Source organism: Myotis yumanensis, unplaced genomic scaffold (assembly GCF_028538775.1).
Source record: "Myotis yumanensis isolate MYYU_CA2020_CCGP unplaced genomic scaffold, mMyoYum1.0.hap1 SCAF_5, whole genome shotgun sequence".
Lineage (NCBI taxonomy): Eukaryota > Metazoa > Chordata > Mammalia > Chiroptera > Vespertilionidae > Myotis > Myotis yumanensis.
Window position 1 is genome coordinate 19,873,988 of NW_027223756.1, and position 16,339 is coordinate 19,890,326.

General features: G+C 46.0%; 1 protein-coding gene across 2 annotated transcripts in view; it reads left to right on the plus strand.

The window, feature by feature from the left end:
• The first annotated feature begins 3,032 nt into the window (after positions 1 to 3,032).
• The window catches only part of GLRA1 (glycine receptor alpha 1), a 62,940-nt gene continuing 49,633 nt past the window's right edge, over positions 3,033 to 16,339 (plus strand). For both annotated transcript variants that reach the window (XM_070417105.1, XM_070417106.1), the window contains exon 1: positions 3,033 to 3,735. In XM_070417105.1, the coding sequence (XP_070273206.1) occupies positions 3,680 to 3,735 (56 nt within the window). In that variant the 5' untranslated portion in view covers positions 3,033 to 3,679. The remainder of the gene's footprint in view (positions 3,736 to 16,339) is intronic.

Sequence of the window (16,339 nt, forward strand, 5' to 3'; positions counted from 1 at the left end):
TGTCACTCTCTGTGCTTCGTGTCCCTTTACTGTGCTTCTTTCTTTTCCATCTTTATGATTGCTTAATACATCATAACTTACTTGTTTATCTTCCGTCTCCCGCCACTAGAAAATATACTCCATTAGAATAGGAATCTTTACCTACTTTGTCCCACTGCCTAGAATAGTGCCTGACATAGTAAGTCCTCAATAAATGTCTGTTGAAAGAATGAATCTCCTCTAATAATAAAATAAGCCTCAGTGTGTGTCGAAATTTATTCCTACCTAGAAGGATTCAAATCTGGCTACTGGAACTATAAGGGACCAGTCCAGTATTGGAATTAAGCTACACAGAATACTTGCCAATAGAAATGGACCATCAACAGAAACCAGTCCATTCCCTTCCATTCGGGTTTCTGTTTCATAGCATGGTAGTTTCACAATAAGATGAGACCTGAACACCATTTCTTTTATGCAGCTTCATGTGGTGCAAAGAGTAGGCATTACTGTCCTCATTTGGCTCAGGCCCAGAAAGTTTGGTCATTTATCCCATATCATCCAGCCTTTTTGAGGCAGAGATACAGTAAGAACTTAAGTCCCTGACCTCCAAGCCTACAGTTGTTTATTTTCAATAGTGACCTACACAAGACAGGAAGATCTGGGTGTACTCTTTACTGGCAAAAGAAATATGTGAGATATGGGGTAAAAAGTGTAGATTCATAACCATGAGGAGCTTTTCCCACTGAACCTCTGAAGGATTTGCATGTTCCAGGGGTTCAAAGTATTATTTCTCTTACATATTGTCATATCCCCGACACTTGGTACATGCTCAGTTCATGTGTACTGATTCAATAAAAGTAGGAGCCTACTAGATAATAATTATTCTCGGGTGATAATTACTCTCACCTCCTGCAGAGGCCACAGCCTCAGAGACATTCACACCCACAAAGAGCACCACCACACACACACACACACACACACACAGCAACCCTTGAAGGAGAAAAAAAAGAAAAAGTAACTTCTACACACTGTATTCACATCTGCCTGCACAGGTGCTTCCTAACCAGATGAGGAGCAAGGACAGAGTTGCCAGCTCACAGTTTGTTTTGGTACCTCAAGGGGTACAATGCACCCCAGTTGTGAGTATGCAAAACAGAGTTTATTCTGGTGTTATTATTTATTAATTATTGTATTTTTCCATACAAACAACTATAAACCTACCCTGTATACTTCTGTGGACAGACACCCATTTACAAACACAAATGCACATATGCACTTAACATTCACTTCAGAATTAGGCATTTTACAAATCATAAATCAATTTATGTAGACAGAAATATACAAGCTTGTCTGACCCAAGCATACTCACAAATGTAAAAACACAAGTACACAAACACATTCATGAAGATAATGTTTACCTCAAGGTATGACTGTAAAAGTAAATGAGATTATGTGAAGTGCACAATAATACCTGGCACATACAAGGCATGCTAATAAAGGTTAGTGATCAATAGATACATGATCTAAATTTGTATCAGACTTATATGAATACCCACCTTCCAAGCAACATTTTCTTTCCAGTCACTATTCAGGACCTCATGGAAATTCTAAGTAGCTCATTACTTTCTGGTGTGCAGGAGCCAATAAAAAAAGGAAGGAATGTGGGGTGTGCTATCATCCTAGGGGCGGGGAGGAGGCTGGTGAACAAAGCTTTCCTGATTGTGTTTTTTTCCTGGGGAGAAGGCCTGGACTTGGAGGGAGCTGAACTGTTATGAATTATTCTAGAGAGAACCAGCCTCCAAAAACTCAAAAGAAGGAGTCCCTGGAGTTACTGGATAGGAGGGAGACTCGGTAGGCTGAGAGGGAGAGACCCCACAGTCCCAATCCATTCAAATCAGCCAGAAAACCCTCAGAGACCAGCAATCCATTAGAGCCCGGTAGCTTGGAGAAAATCTGATTAACTCCATCTCCCCAGCTGAGCTCTAGAGTGAAATGTATAGCTGGTTTCTGACACTCAAATAAGGTGGGAAAACAGAAGCAGGAGGAAGAAAAAGCAACGGGATGGGAGTGGTAAGCACTGAATACCTGTATGTACCGCTTGGCCCTGCCATTATTTTGAAGCAAACCACAGCTCCCTGTGGCTCTGGTTCCCCAGCTTATAAGATGTAAATGAAACTGTCTCCTGCCTGGCTGGAAGATGGCATGTCTTCCTTGTCTCCCAAAAGGGTGTGAGCATGAGGCCAGGACTGCTCCCTCTTGATCCTGGAAATTGCTCAAGGAATTTCCCGTTTTCCTGCTGCCGTGGCCCTGGGGGAGGGAGGGGGCGGGGGTGCCTTCTTTTATTGACTAGGCTTCTTTTTGAAACCTCTCTTTTTTTTTTTCCTGGGGCCAAATATTATAACTTCAGAGCTCTAAAGAAACTCAAGGACCTGATTCAATTCTTCCCATTTAAGATGAAAAAAATGAGCCCAGAAGTATGTCTGAACTGGGGCCCATGGATTTGTTTTATTCACATACAACTACATTCTTTAAAAAACAAGACATTGTTTTGAGAGACCTGGAGAGATTAACTCCATGACTTCCTCTACCCCACCGCCCCCATGCAAAGGAGAGGGAAGATGGAATCTCTTCCAGCACTCTAAGCGTTAAACTCAACCCAGAGTCTAACATGCGATTGGCCAAGCACTGGAAAAAGATCTGGTTTTTGCAGCCATTGGCCAATGAGCATCTCCAGTGGGAGGGTTTGAAGATACTAAGTAGTTTTCCCCCCTTTTTTTCTCTCTCTCTCTCCACCCCCTCCCCTCGGCCATCGCCTGCCCCCCCCCCCCCCCTTCCAATCCCCAACGCCGCCAGTTTGTTAAATTAATGCAGTAAGAAAGTCTGAAGATCTGAAGGAGTCCCGGCAAAAGGAAGATGGGCGAGCTCAGAAAACCAAGATGCATCTGAAGCCTAAGGTTCCTGAGCCCCGCGGAGTCGCCATGGACCCTGGCAGCCCCCGAAACTTGCCCTAAGCTCCCTCACATCTGCAGCCCCGAGCAATGGGACACCTTTCCTGCAGTGATCATAACTTATTCGTCGGGGGCCAGAGAACAGGAATCGCAAGGCGACAGCAGACCGACACGCAGGCAGGGGAACGAGATTCCGGGACTCGGTCGCGATGCGCCAGCCTGGCATATTCTCTGGGATTTAACTGAAGGCAGCACCGCCAATCGCTTCCCCTCGCCCCTAACCCCCTCAGCATTAATCCCTACTCTCACTACCCAAGATGCTTGCCCCATCTAACCGTCCGCGGCCAGCGCTCTGATCTCTACAGAAGATTTTTTTTCTTGCATGAAGCTGGCCATTTAAACAGAAAAACGGGTAAAAAAGAAAATATACCCACCCCCAAACGTGCCTCCCCAGCGCCGCAGGGAGCCAACAGACACGCTGGAGTTTAACAAGCAGCAATACTCTCCGCGCTCTCCAAAATCAGGGCTGGACGCTCTCCGTGGTGCTGAAACGCGTCGCGGCGGCGGCTGTCCGTGGTACCTATAGCCCCCTCGCTCCAATTTCCCCTGGGGCTTTCCCTCCGCGCCCGTTTCCCACCTCCCCTCGGCATCTGGATTATTTTTTCAATAGCGCTCGCTGGTTTTGTAAGTACCAATTTGAAACATTTTTTTGGCCTCATAACTCGAGGACTACAAAGCACAAGGACCTGAAAATGTACAGCTTCAATACTCTTCGACTCTACCTTTGGGAGACCATTGTATTCTTCAGGTATGCAATTTTCTACTGACCACATCGCTCTGATGAAAATGGGGGAAAGGAGCACGGAGGCTGACTCTGTCCGTGATCCCCTCATTGGGGTGGGGGGGGGTGCCATACCCCGCTGCAATCGGGTCCTTTCATCCGCCGCTCCCCCCACCCCCTACCCCGCCCTCAGGGTGTCTGGCGTGTGCGTGGAGGTCTGAGACAGCCGTTGCTCTGGCAGCTGTTTACCTGTTTCTTGTGATTTGTTTGTCCTTCCGCCTGCTACACCCCCACCCCATCACTGGCCCCCAGGACCCCTGCATTTGGCTCTCACTCAGCTGGGGACTTTAAGGGGAAGCTTTAGGAGTTACTCAGTTTAATTAGGACTGCATTCTCTCTAACCGCAGTGCCGAAAATCTCAGCTCTCCTGTCTGGGGGAACCAAGTGACAACTAGTGGTGACGGGGGAGGTTGCACTCGAACTCACTGGACACAGAACATTTCATTTTCTCTCCTTTTTTTTGTTTCCATTTTCTGCGGGGTGTGGGTGCATGTTACTGAGGCTTCGTGCTTGGAAAAAAAATAGTGTTACGACCTCAGGTTGTAAAGCCCTAAACTTGGGTGTACAGCGGATTGATTTAGAATCAGATCCTGGGAAACATTTTCCTTTCTAAACTTTGACTCTCTCCTCTCCCCGACTCACCTTTCCAAACTCTACTTTATTAGCTGAAGATCCTGACCTGATTGGCAATTCTTGTTTGTGTTTTGTTTTTTAATTTATGTCTACTCCTGACTAAATAGCTGAGTTCCCCTACCCATTTTCTCCCAGGTTAAAATTTTTTGCCTACAGGCTTAGCATTCTTATGTTAATACAAGCAAAAAGTGAAAAATCGCCTTTTCAGGAAGCATTGAAATAGATAGTCCTTTTGAGAGTGGGTGAATCATGCCATCTTCAGAGATGATAATGATAAATTCCATTTACATGAATTGAAAAAAATTATTCTTCTTCCATGACCTGCAGGGATCATTAATCTTTCTCATTTTAGATGCCTGCCTCTCATGTTTTACCATGGCATTGGGTTAACAGTAATTTGAAAAACCTACTCCTTTTTAAAATAAGTAACCATCAAATATTATTCTCTCTTTTCATAAATCGGCAAGTAATTTTGGGGTTTTTTGTTTTATTACATTTTAGAGAGTTCTGCATATGAATTGTTGGTTTGACTAATCTATCGGTTGGTTTATTAAATGAATGACACCTCCCCCTAGATTTTAAGGGTCTATATGTAAGCTTTTCTTCATGTCTTTCTCTTGAGATAAAAAGAAGACCCTTCTCCTTCTCTGAGCTACCCAATGCTAAAGCTTCTAATCCCCGGTTCAAATCATTCTTTAATAGGCCATAGTCCTGCCCACAGCTCAGAATGCAAATAGTCAGGGAGTCAGATAGAATTTTAAAAGTGCAACAATCGAGGGCCCTGTGAAATGTAGCTACTATATGGGGGAAAGGGCAGAAAGTATCCTCTTAATTTAACAATATCAAATCCTTCCTCCCCTATATACATAGTAGAACTGTACTTGGTCACATTTGTATGCAAATTGATTCTCTGTTTGGCTTAAGAAGACAGAACTGTACCAGAGAGATTAAAGAACAAATTAATAAAACCAAGCACATCACCCACCCCCAACTCTTTTTTCTTGGTGAACAGTAAGTATGGTTATTTTATTCTCCCAGACATTGTCTTTCACAAAAGGGAAACACAGTTTAAAAGGTTTGCATTGCAATCGTTTTGATAAGGCTGTGAATGCACCATGTTAATACTTTAAGGAAAGTGGTGGTGGCCTATCAGGAAGCATCACTCTACATCTCCTTCCCCTGCGTGTGTCAAGACATACATGAGCTACGATGGGTATGGGATATGAGTCCATGTGTTTATAAGGAAGGAAGAGTCATGACTGAAGGGCTGGGAAGGGATTTGTACCATTGCACTTTCAAAATACAGAAATGGCTTCATTATTTGAGGAGTCAATGTTGCTTCAGAAATGTCCTGAGACATAAAATAATAAAAATGAGAACTGAACTAGGAAAATTCCCCCAGCAATTTTTCAGAGAGGTGGGGGGAGGAGGGGAGTTACAAGGAGGGAAAGTATTATCTTTGTCTAATTGGCATTTTCATTTCTAACTCTCTCATTTCTAAATTTTAGGTGAAAATAAGGAAGCATTAAAATCCGGGGGTTTGGTAGAATGCATGTGGGGGTAAATGGAGACTGGCAGCTCCCTAGAAGGTTCCATGTGAATAATCCCTCCTCCCCCAAGGGACAGGCACTGTGTTGAAATAAGACAATCCAATAATCTCAGGCACCCAGGTACTCCTTATAGTGAATGATGCCAGATGCTCACCTTGTTGGGAAATCTGGGGGCTAGAGAAGAAAAGAGCCTGGATAACAGAAATGCTGCTGCATCAGCACATAACCAGCAAAATGGCAATAATGACAGCAAAACAAACAAAACAACAATCAGAGTGCGTGAGGCAGAAGTCTCCTCCGGTGCCAACACAGAGAACAATCGAGGCCTTAGAAAGAGCTGAGGGGGAGAGAGACTAGGGTCCTGGGAGACAAGCAAACAGCACTGCGGTGCTCATCAACTGTGTCCCCATTACTAAAATGAGGTGATTTGGCTGAAGTTCCTGCTCTGATATTTGAAAAGCCTGTGGGTCTAGAATTCCAGAAGTGCCATTCTAGGATGCAATAACCAATATTGTCTCTTTATTTTTATCAATGAGGATGGGGCTTTATATCCAGAAAGATGAGTTGTTTTATAGTAGAAATGCATTCCTTTTGAGTCAAAGAGAACTGACTTTGACTCTCAGAGCCCTTACAGTGGCTTATGGGTGGGAAGGTACCAGAGCGACCCCACAATTTTCTCACCTACTCAATAACTCAAATAGACCCGTGCTAAATAACCATATCTCGCAATCTCAGCACTGCTGGCATGAGAACTGGAGAATTCTTTGTTATGAGGGCTGCCTGGTGCTTTGTAAGATGTTTAGCAGCATCCTTAGCACCATAGCACCTCCTCCTCAGTCTTGACCATCAAAAAGCTCTCCAGACACTGCCAAAAATCCAGGGGTGGGGACCAACTTGGCTGCAGTTGAAAACCACTGGTATACAGTGACAACTGTTTAATCTGTTGCTCTGATGTACTAATTAGAATAAGGAAGGAAGAAAATGCCCCTCATGAAACGCTTAAAGCATCGCAGTGAAGCAAAGAGAGCCCTGGCTTGTGCTTGAGAAGGGAATAAAGGCAGAGGAGATAAACCAAGTCTAAGCCATGGGTGGCTTCCCCAAATGATGACAGCTTTTCTCTATGTGCCAATTCCACCTGCCGTCCCAGCAAATGCTTCCTTGCACAGGGTTTTGGACTGAATATGGTGCTCATTTGCTAAGAAAGGTCACCGAAACCTTGAAGGGAAGATGTTTCTAGCACACCAGGGTCAAAAAAAAACATGGCAAATAGATTTTTGCTCAGATCTTGGTGCTGGAAAACCACCCAGATGAAAGATAAATGAGCTTCCCATTGAAGTGGCCCCTCTGGCTTCCTGGTCTCCGAGCTTGCCAAGAGGGGCAGATGACCACCTGGATCTTTCCCTCCGGGTAGCATAGCAGGAGTCTCCTGAAATCTCACCCGCGGCAGTTGAGACACTGCGGAAAGTGCCTAGGAGCTCCTAAAATGGGTCAAGGACTTTTTCCTAAGGAGAGAAGCCCCTAGGGCAAGTTTGCAGTAGGGCTGATCAAAATGTCACTCTACCCCCTTTTGGGGGTTTAGGAACCATGAGAAAGAGAAAACATCATGTCTTAAGTCCCCGTGGGTCTGCTTGGCCTAGGACCCTAGACTGGTGAGTGGAGTTATGGATTGGCACATACCTTCCGCATGTTTGCAAAACTGATAATGACCTTTCAGGGGGCATCCAGGGAATTCATTGTGGAGACCACCTTGTGAAGGAGGTTGCACCCATGGGGTGCAGTGGGAAGAGCAGATAGGCTGTGATTTGAGGCTCCCCCACCCCCATCCCCAGAGCCAGTTCTGTTCCCAGCCTGCAGCATGGCTTTGTCAAGTCTCTTCCCCTTATGGGGACTCCGTTTTCTTACCAAATGACTGACTCTGACACCTCTCAGTTCCCTGCAGCCTCGTCTCAGGTCTTTATGAAGGACAGAGGCCGTGCCCCCACAGGCTCAGGATGAATCTGCCTCACTGCTCACACTGCCTTCATTCTTGACCAGGCACTTATTTATCATGTGCTCATGTGTCCAGCCTGAAACTAAGCACTCTGCAGGGGAGACAGAGGTAGCAGATGCCACAGCCCCTGTCCCTGCAGGAAGGGGAGACACTGCTCCCTGTAAAGCTACATCAAAACCCTCCCTCCTTCTCCAGAGGACCCGCAGAGCTCCCCTCCCGCAGCCTGTGCGCATCCTGCGACAGCGCATTCATGTGGCATCATTAACTTTATTTCCTTCATCAGCTGACAGAAGCCAGAATGATTTTTAAGATGGATGGCACTGTCTCCCGCCTGGCCATCTTGACGCTATCCTGCAGGCTTTCTGCTGCTTTGGGCAAAGCGGCCTTGGCCCAAAGGGAGGAGGCCTGGAATCCAGAATTTAGCTAGTGGCATGACCTTGAGAGGGTCCCATGACCTTTCCAGCCTCAGTTTCCCTAGCCACAAAAGGAAGGGAATCGACAAATCACTCTGTCTAAAATAATTTTTAGCTGTGTCAGCCCAAAATTATATTCTCCCCATCTCCTCCATAATAGAGCGGTTTGAGGTACAGCTATCAGCATATTTCAATTATTATAAGAAAGAGCAACACTGAATTCTATTCAGGCTCAAAGTCCTGAAAGAATTGAGGACCTCACTAACAACTTCACTCTCTGGATAGTTATCTCAACCTGGAAACCATTATTGACAGGTCCCATAAATATGTCAGTTTCCCCAGAAAATGCTTCTTATGATGAGAAATCATGATGCCTGATCACTATCCTCAGAGATGTCAAGCGTGGTCTAAGAAAAAGACCAAAGTGTTCTGTACTTTTATCAGTGATTCTGCTTGGTTTTTTTCTCCCACATCAAGACTACGTTTTAAACTTTTTGTTTACCAAGCCCCATTCATAATTAACTTATTGTCCTTGTCTTTATTAATCAAAGGCACACATACCTGCCAGAAGTACAAGCATCATACAATAAGCAATGTCGCCACACTGAGTTGACCTAAGAAAATACAAAATTTAAGACACGCGATGTTTTTAATTAGTCCACAGAGCCTTGTCAGAAGTAAATATGCAATCTGTTAGACTCTGAAATGTTTGAAATGGATTTTGAGTCCTCATTACTATTTCATGAACCCCCTAGGTACTCAGGGACCCCATTTAGAAAACATTAGATTTGATTTATTCTATATTGCTCCAAGAGAAGAACTGGGTTAAATTGATAGATTAATTTTTTAATGCACATGTGCTCATTCTGAGTCAATGCAATTTCAAACTTTCTGGCAGATCTGTCACATGGTGAACAGGGTTGCCTTGGTGGTAGTGAGGGTCCTGGCAGTGGAAGTATACAAGCAGAGACCGGATGTCTTCTTTCCAGGAGGGACACAGAAGAACTGTAAACTGCTTTTGTGGGTTGAGATTTGTAACTAGCTCCAGAAAAGTAAATGAAATGCAGGTCAGAGGCAAATCTTCAATATACTTACATTCCCTCCTTTCCTAATTCCCAAATTACCATCTGATCTTTGTAAGCTCTCTGAGTCATGCCATAAACACATACTTACCCATATCTTTTTCTTCTTTTTAAAAAAATATATTTTTATTGATTTCAGAGAAGGAGGGAGAGGAAAGAGAGATAGAAACATCAATGATGAGAGAGAATCACCAATCAGCTGGCTCCTGCACCCCCCCCCTACTGGGGATCGAGCCCACAACCTGGACATATGCCCTGACCAGGAATCCAACTATGACCTCTGAGGCTCAACCACTGAGCACACCAGCTGGGCCCTTTTTCTTCTTTATAACAAATTGTATAATGAAGAAAGGGGGCAATGACCACGCACACACAATAGGACAAAGGGTTATTAACAGGAAATCACCTTCATTATGTAAAAGCCTGGTTTTACACAGTGAGAATGAGCTCAGAATAAGAGACTATCAGAGCCAGGACCACCAACAAATGCACTGGTCCACAGACAAGTCGCCAGGCATGGCTGGTGCTCACAGGACTGATGGTCTATACGCTGAAGGCCGCTCAGCCCTGAACTCCTGCTGTCTCTCCTGAACCAACTCCCTGGTAAGCCTGATACACAACGGAAAACACCATACGGCTGGCCAGCAAATTCATTCAGAAAGCGCATTGGAAGGGAACAATGCCCAGAGATGCCGGGGAGAGGGGCTTATGCCTATGCTTTGTAATGCAGGCCCTTATGAGGGGAGCTGTGGCCCCAACGCTTTTGAAACTCCTTAGAAAGGATCCCTTTGTGGTTTTCTGAAGTTGATATTGTCCAAGTTTCCCGAGGCTAATTCAGTGCAATTAGATTACCACTCGCTGACTTTGAATTCGGCTGTTTTTCAGTGTCCGTTGCTAAATGAGTTTACCATCTTAACAGGGAGCCGCCGCTCGGCATTAATCCCAGCCGCGAAATGGACAGCATTCTCTCCTGCCTCATATACTGGGCAGCCCACAGGCACCTGGAAAACCAGGCTCTGCCCCTTTCCCCCTCAAGGTCCGTCCTCAATCTCCCACCCACTCACCCCAGAGAATCACACTTGCCTTCAGTGTCTGAAGTACCATCAGAATTGTGGAGGTGCAGCTCTCAAGCTAGGGGTGAGGGACTGTAGAAAGGTTCCCACTGTCATACTAGACGACCCAAACAGAAGCTCTCAGGGTCGGGACCCAGAAACCTGTAATGTTAACAAGAGTCTCTAAGGCAGTGCTTTTCAAACGTCAGTGTGTGTGTGAATCACCTGGGATGCCATGAAGATGCTGAGTCAGACTCAGGAGGTCTGGGTGGGCCTGAGAGTCTGCACGTCTAACAGCCCCCCACCCACACCCACCCCCGCGGTGCTGATGCTCCTGGGGACCAAAGGTTTGCATAGCAAGGCTCCAAGTCACCTGACTGGGGGCCCCTGACATGGATCAACCCTCTTATTTTGCAGATGAGGAGAGGAAAAATGACTTCCTCAAGGTTATAGAGGGAATGGCAGAGCTCCCAGAGCCCTTCGCAATAGTGCATGTTTCCCCAGCTCGTTCACGTCTGTCGTCTATAAAGCCCGTGTGGCCTGGACTCTGCGACTGCACGTTCCTCCCAACACACAGTCCTCCCTCAGAAACACGAACATGCACGGCAACAAGGGCTCCTCAGGCAGTTGTTCCCACCGCTGAAGTCCTAGCACCCCAAGTGCTCCCATTCCCACAGCCTGGAACTTGCACTGTGTGCCCCCGGGTAGGAGAAGGGCACTAGACAATGGGCTTCGAATGCTGGGACCCAGCCACGAAAGTCTGAGGACCGATGGCAGAGGTAGATCAAGGTGACCAAGGTCTTCCTGTACAGGCTGTACTATCAACCTTGCAGAACTACAGGCTTACTTAGCACGCCCAGGTGTGCAGAGCCTGCTGCCCATCTACCATCTGTCTGTCTGACCTCAGACCCATGTCCTTCCTTCTCCTCTACCTCTCTGACCTATCATCCTTCCTACAAAAGCACGTTAGTATCCTACACATCGAATAGAGTAGCTGCTGGCATCTCTGGCCTCTGAGAGCTCCATGTTTATAGCTGCGTGTTTATGGCTGCGTGTTTATGGCTGCGTGCTCCATTCTGCAAGGCTCCCCAGCTCCAGAGGAATGCGGCAATCCTGACTGCCAGGCAGCCATGCAGTTGCTTGTACAAGAGCATTTTACAGTCTATAGAGATTTTCACATCCATGGCCCCAGGTGAGCTTCCCAATCACCTTTAAAAATAGATACAAAACAGTGGGTACTACTCCCATTTTAGAGCTGAGAAAACTGAGGCTTAGAGAAGAAAAGTGTCTTGCTTAAAACCACACTGTTGATCTCAGGGGACAGCCAGGATTCAAATACAGATCTCCTCCCCCCAGCCGACCACACTGCCTCTTTCCCCTTAAGGGAGGAATACATACACATCCCTAGCCCTGCGTGCAGTATACCTCTCCCTCTTCACAGATTCCTCCCAAAGCTGCAGCCCTGTGAGCTGGTGCAGACGTCAGGCCCGCAGCCCTCGCCCTCTAGGGGGCCGCAGGGCTGGGAAAAGCCTATGAGAGAGAGCTGGGCTCCCCTCTCCCATCAGGGCTTTGGTTTGACAGTCATTTTCTTCCTACTCTTAGCCAGATGGGTATTTTTCTCTCTGCTCTTGATCATTTTAATTGTACGGTATATGCACACATTCTTTTATTGTTGTTGTCCTGAAACCAGGTGTAAGCCACAAATCCCCTTTGATAATGATCTCCAGGTCATCCCAGCTTTTATTGCTTTAAAGAGTGTCTTACTTGATCAGTTTAATTTTATTTTTATACACACATGGAATGATGACATATGTATTTCAGTAGTTATCCACACAGGTTGAAATCTATTGAAGTTTACTGAGCTACATATACTATCTATTGAAATATGCACACACAACCATGTCATGGGATCAGATTACCCATATAATTCTGCAGTCTGTCTTATTCAGGGGTCAGCATGTCCTGGGAAGCCTCCCTGTGGAAGCACCGGCTCCACCTCATTCATTTAACGAGCACAGGTCCTTGGTTATGGATCTCCCATTGTTTCCCAGCCACACTGCTATTGATGGGCATTTACAGTTTTTCTAACTTTTCCACTGCAATCAGTGTTGCAATGATCACAGGGCACCTACATCTTTGTGAACACGTGTGACGTTTTGCCAGGCAGATAACAAGAACAAGAGATGGACTTCCTGGGGCACAGAGCATGCGCACCTTCGATGTTAACAGATGCTGCAGGCGGACACTCCTTTCTTCCTGAACTGTCCCCTCCCGCTCTCCTAATGCTCCATCTCAGCCTTGACTGCAGCAACTCGCTAATGATAACCATTGCTATTTACTGAGTGTTTACTGAATGCTAGGTACTGTGCTAACAACCATAGGCCTCATCTCATCGTCCCACAAAAGTCCTTAGACATAAATACTATTGTATTCCCATTTTACAGGTGACAAAAATGAAGCATAAAAGGTTATGTCATTTGCCCAAGGCAAGACAACTAGTAAGAGGCAGAGCCAGGATTCAAAAACAGAAAACGTTATTTTAATCACTGCACTGCCATTGTTACTCCAAGAATGAACCAGCGAGAGGAGGGCAGGACTGACTGGAAGAGGGAGATGGAGGCAGAATTGGCCTCTCCAGATCATCCAGGCCCAGTCGTTTGCAGATGGTTCTAGATAATAATAAAGTTAACGTACATCTGTAGACAGATGTGAGTGTCCAGTCTCCATCCTGCACACAGGAGGAAGATGGCACTAACGTCCGCCCCATCACAGGTCCGTGGTTAGACCTCTGTCTAAGGGTAAAGACAGGTAACTGCAGCCCACCCTTTCGTCTCTGTCCCACCTGCCTTGGGACCAAAGTCACTGGATTGAAAAAGCTGTCGAGGATTATGGGAGAGAATTTCTGACTGAGTGGGGAGGTCAGGAAGTAGGATAGCATAATCTCAGGCCTGTTTTAATTTTTTTTTTTTTTTTAACTGCTGGTCCCTAGTACTTAGACCAAGGACCTTTTCAAGCCTCGTGCTCTAACCCCCAAACACACAGGACTGTGTGTACCCAGTGTCTCTTCATCTTCACTATGGGAGGTTGAAGAAGCCGCCCAATCTCTAGCATGGAGGGAGAGGGGAGTCTCACCACAAAATCTGGATCTGCCACGCCCAAGGCAGACCCACAGGGCTTCTCAGAATACCCCGAGGCCAGGAAGCCACAGTCAGCCCACAGCAAAATGGGGAGAGGCAGTGAGGACTGGGCTAGCTCTCCTTTCTGACAGTGAGTGTCACATGGCCTGTGGGAAGCCCAAACAGGGCTGCCGCAGACACCTGTCTCCAATAGTTCTCCGAGTGACACCAGCGACAGCTCTGAATGTGTCCCCGCAGGCCTGTTGCTAGTAGAAGAAAAAGCACAACACACATATATGTCTCCTAATATCAGCTCTTGAAATAAACTTGCTGGTTTGTTTGTTTACATAATAAACATTATACATGTTTGTTGTAAGATATTTAAACCGCATAGGGAAATATATTTAGAACTGAAATACTGAGAAATCTTACTCTCTGGGGTAAATCACTTATACAGTTGGATATTCATCTTATGCAAATGATTTTAATAACATAATAATGACAAAAGCATGAGTGCTTACTCTGTGCCTGGCATCTTTCTAAAAGTTGCATGTGTATAAAAGCCATGTAATTCTCAGAACAATCCTATAAACCAGATACTATTGCTCATCCATTGTATGGATGAGGTTGTGGATGAGGAAACGGAAAACTGGAATAATTTTCTTAGGGCTGCTCGCTTGGGAACAGCATGACAGACTGAGACCCAAGCAGTCTGGCTTCAGGGAGCCTTCACCTGCTTTGCTACAATAGTAAACTGTTTCTGTTTTGCAAAAATGGGATTATACTAAACACCATGTTCTACAACTTCCCTCTTCTCACTTGTCAATACCTTGCCATTGTACATAATCGGCCATTTCATTCATTTTTGCATTGGTGCTGCCTTCCGCCGAGAACACCAGGTTTCAGCATGACACAACCCTCAGCTTGCCACAATCCAGCCCGCCTCCAACCCCCCACCCCTCCATTTCCAGCTCCTTGACCAAATTCCAGCCCAAATTCTCACTGGTCTTTGTAACAGGCACAGTATTCTCTACTCTGTGCTTTTCTCACACTGTGGTCTGTCCCTCCATACATCTAGACAAGCCCCTCTCCTCATTTCTGCCCTTTGGATTCAAGCTCATTGAATTTTGAATCTTGCCTCTGTCACTTCCACCCTCTGTTGTCTTGGCAGTTTGCTCACTCAACCTTTCTGATCCTCAAGTTCCTCCTCTTAAAAAATGGAAATAACAACCTCACTGATAGATAAATAAAGTCACCTTTGGAGCCTCTCCCCCACCCGCCAGCTGAGCGCAAGCCCTTTACAAATGGTAATTCCCTCTCCACTTCTCTGTGATCCCAGCCTCAGGATCCACCCCTAGCATCACTTTCTCCATGAGGAATCCCCTGGACGGCCACCATCCCTACCCCAAACTGCGCGTGGACTCTCCTCATAAATCCCTTTGGAAATGCAGGCTTCACCCTTGGTACTTGGTTTGTTCTAAGTGGTCTCATATACGGTTAGGTGCCCTTCTAACCTTCCTGTGGGATCATACACCCTTCCATGGCTGGGAACTTAATGACTTTCTTGGTGCATGTGAAAGGCCAACAAGAGGACAAAGAGTACTACCCAGAATTTTCCGCTTGTCCCACTTCCCCTCGTGGGTAGCACCATCCCTGTGGTTCATGTATATTAGATATTCAGTGCTTGTTCAATGGAATGGCTTTGTCCCCACATGCCTGCTCCTGTCCTCCTCTCTTTGGCTCTGCAGAAGCCCAGGATCAGAAGGCTTCCCACCAGCCAACCCCAAAGCACTTCTGTATCTCACCGTGACCCCTTTTTGCTCCAAGAAATGAGTCACAGTGCGAGTGAGCTAGACATGGCAGCTCAGCGCTGGCTGGCTCGGTGGCTGCTGCAGTGAGTTGTTCAGCCTTACCCTTGCTGTCTGGCAGAGCTGTCCCAGTTCTGGGCCTCTCAAACCACCTGAGCCACCTCAGACAAGGCTGCCTGCCACCATTGCCTGGTCTACAGAGAGGGTGGGTCTCAGGGGAGATAGTTTTCTTGGTGGGACCTAAACCATCTAGTCCAGTGGTTCTCAACCTTCCTAATGCCTCGACCCTTTAATACAGTTCCTCATGTTGTGGTGACCCCCAACCATAAAATTATTTTTGTTGCTACTTCATAACTGTAATTTTGCTACTGTTATGAATCGTAATGTAAATATCTGATATGCAGGATGTATTTTCATTGTTACAAATTGAACATAATTAAGGCATAGTGAATAATCACAAAAACAATATGTAATTATATATGTGTTTTCCGATGGTCTTAGGCGACCCCTGTGAAAGGGTTGTTCGACCCCCAAAGGGGTTGCGACCCACAGTTTGAGAACCGCTGATCTAGTAGAAAAGAAAAACCCTTCACAGGAGCCAAGGAAAGATTGCATCATGACTGGACAAAGGGGACTTGAAAGAATTTGTGGAATGTGCCTTAAAATATAAAAAGCTACACTTCCTGAAAAGCAGGGTGGCAAGGTTCAGTAAAAGATGTAACCCCCATACTGCCTCAAACTGGGCAGCCTGGAGATTAGAGGGAGGTTTCCTCCCCCACCCCGCCCCCCCACAAGCCCCACTCTGACTTTGTAACTGAATCTCAGTCTTCCCATCCCTAAAATAAGATTGGACCATATAAAGACAATGGGTCTTCCCAGCTGTCGTTGCATAATTCTTCAATTAAGCTGGCCCACAAAGGGCCCAGC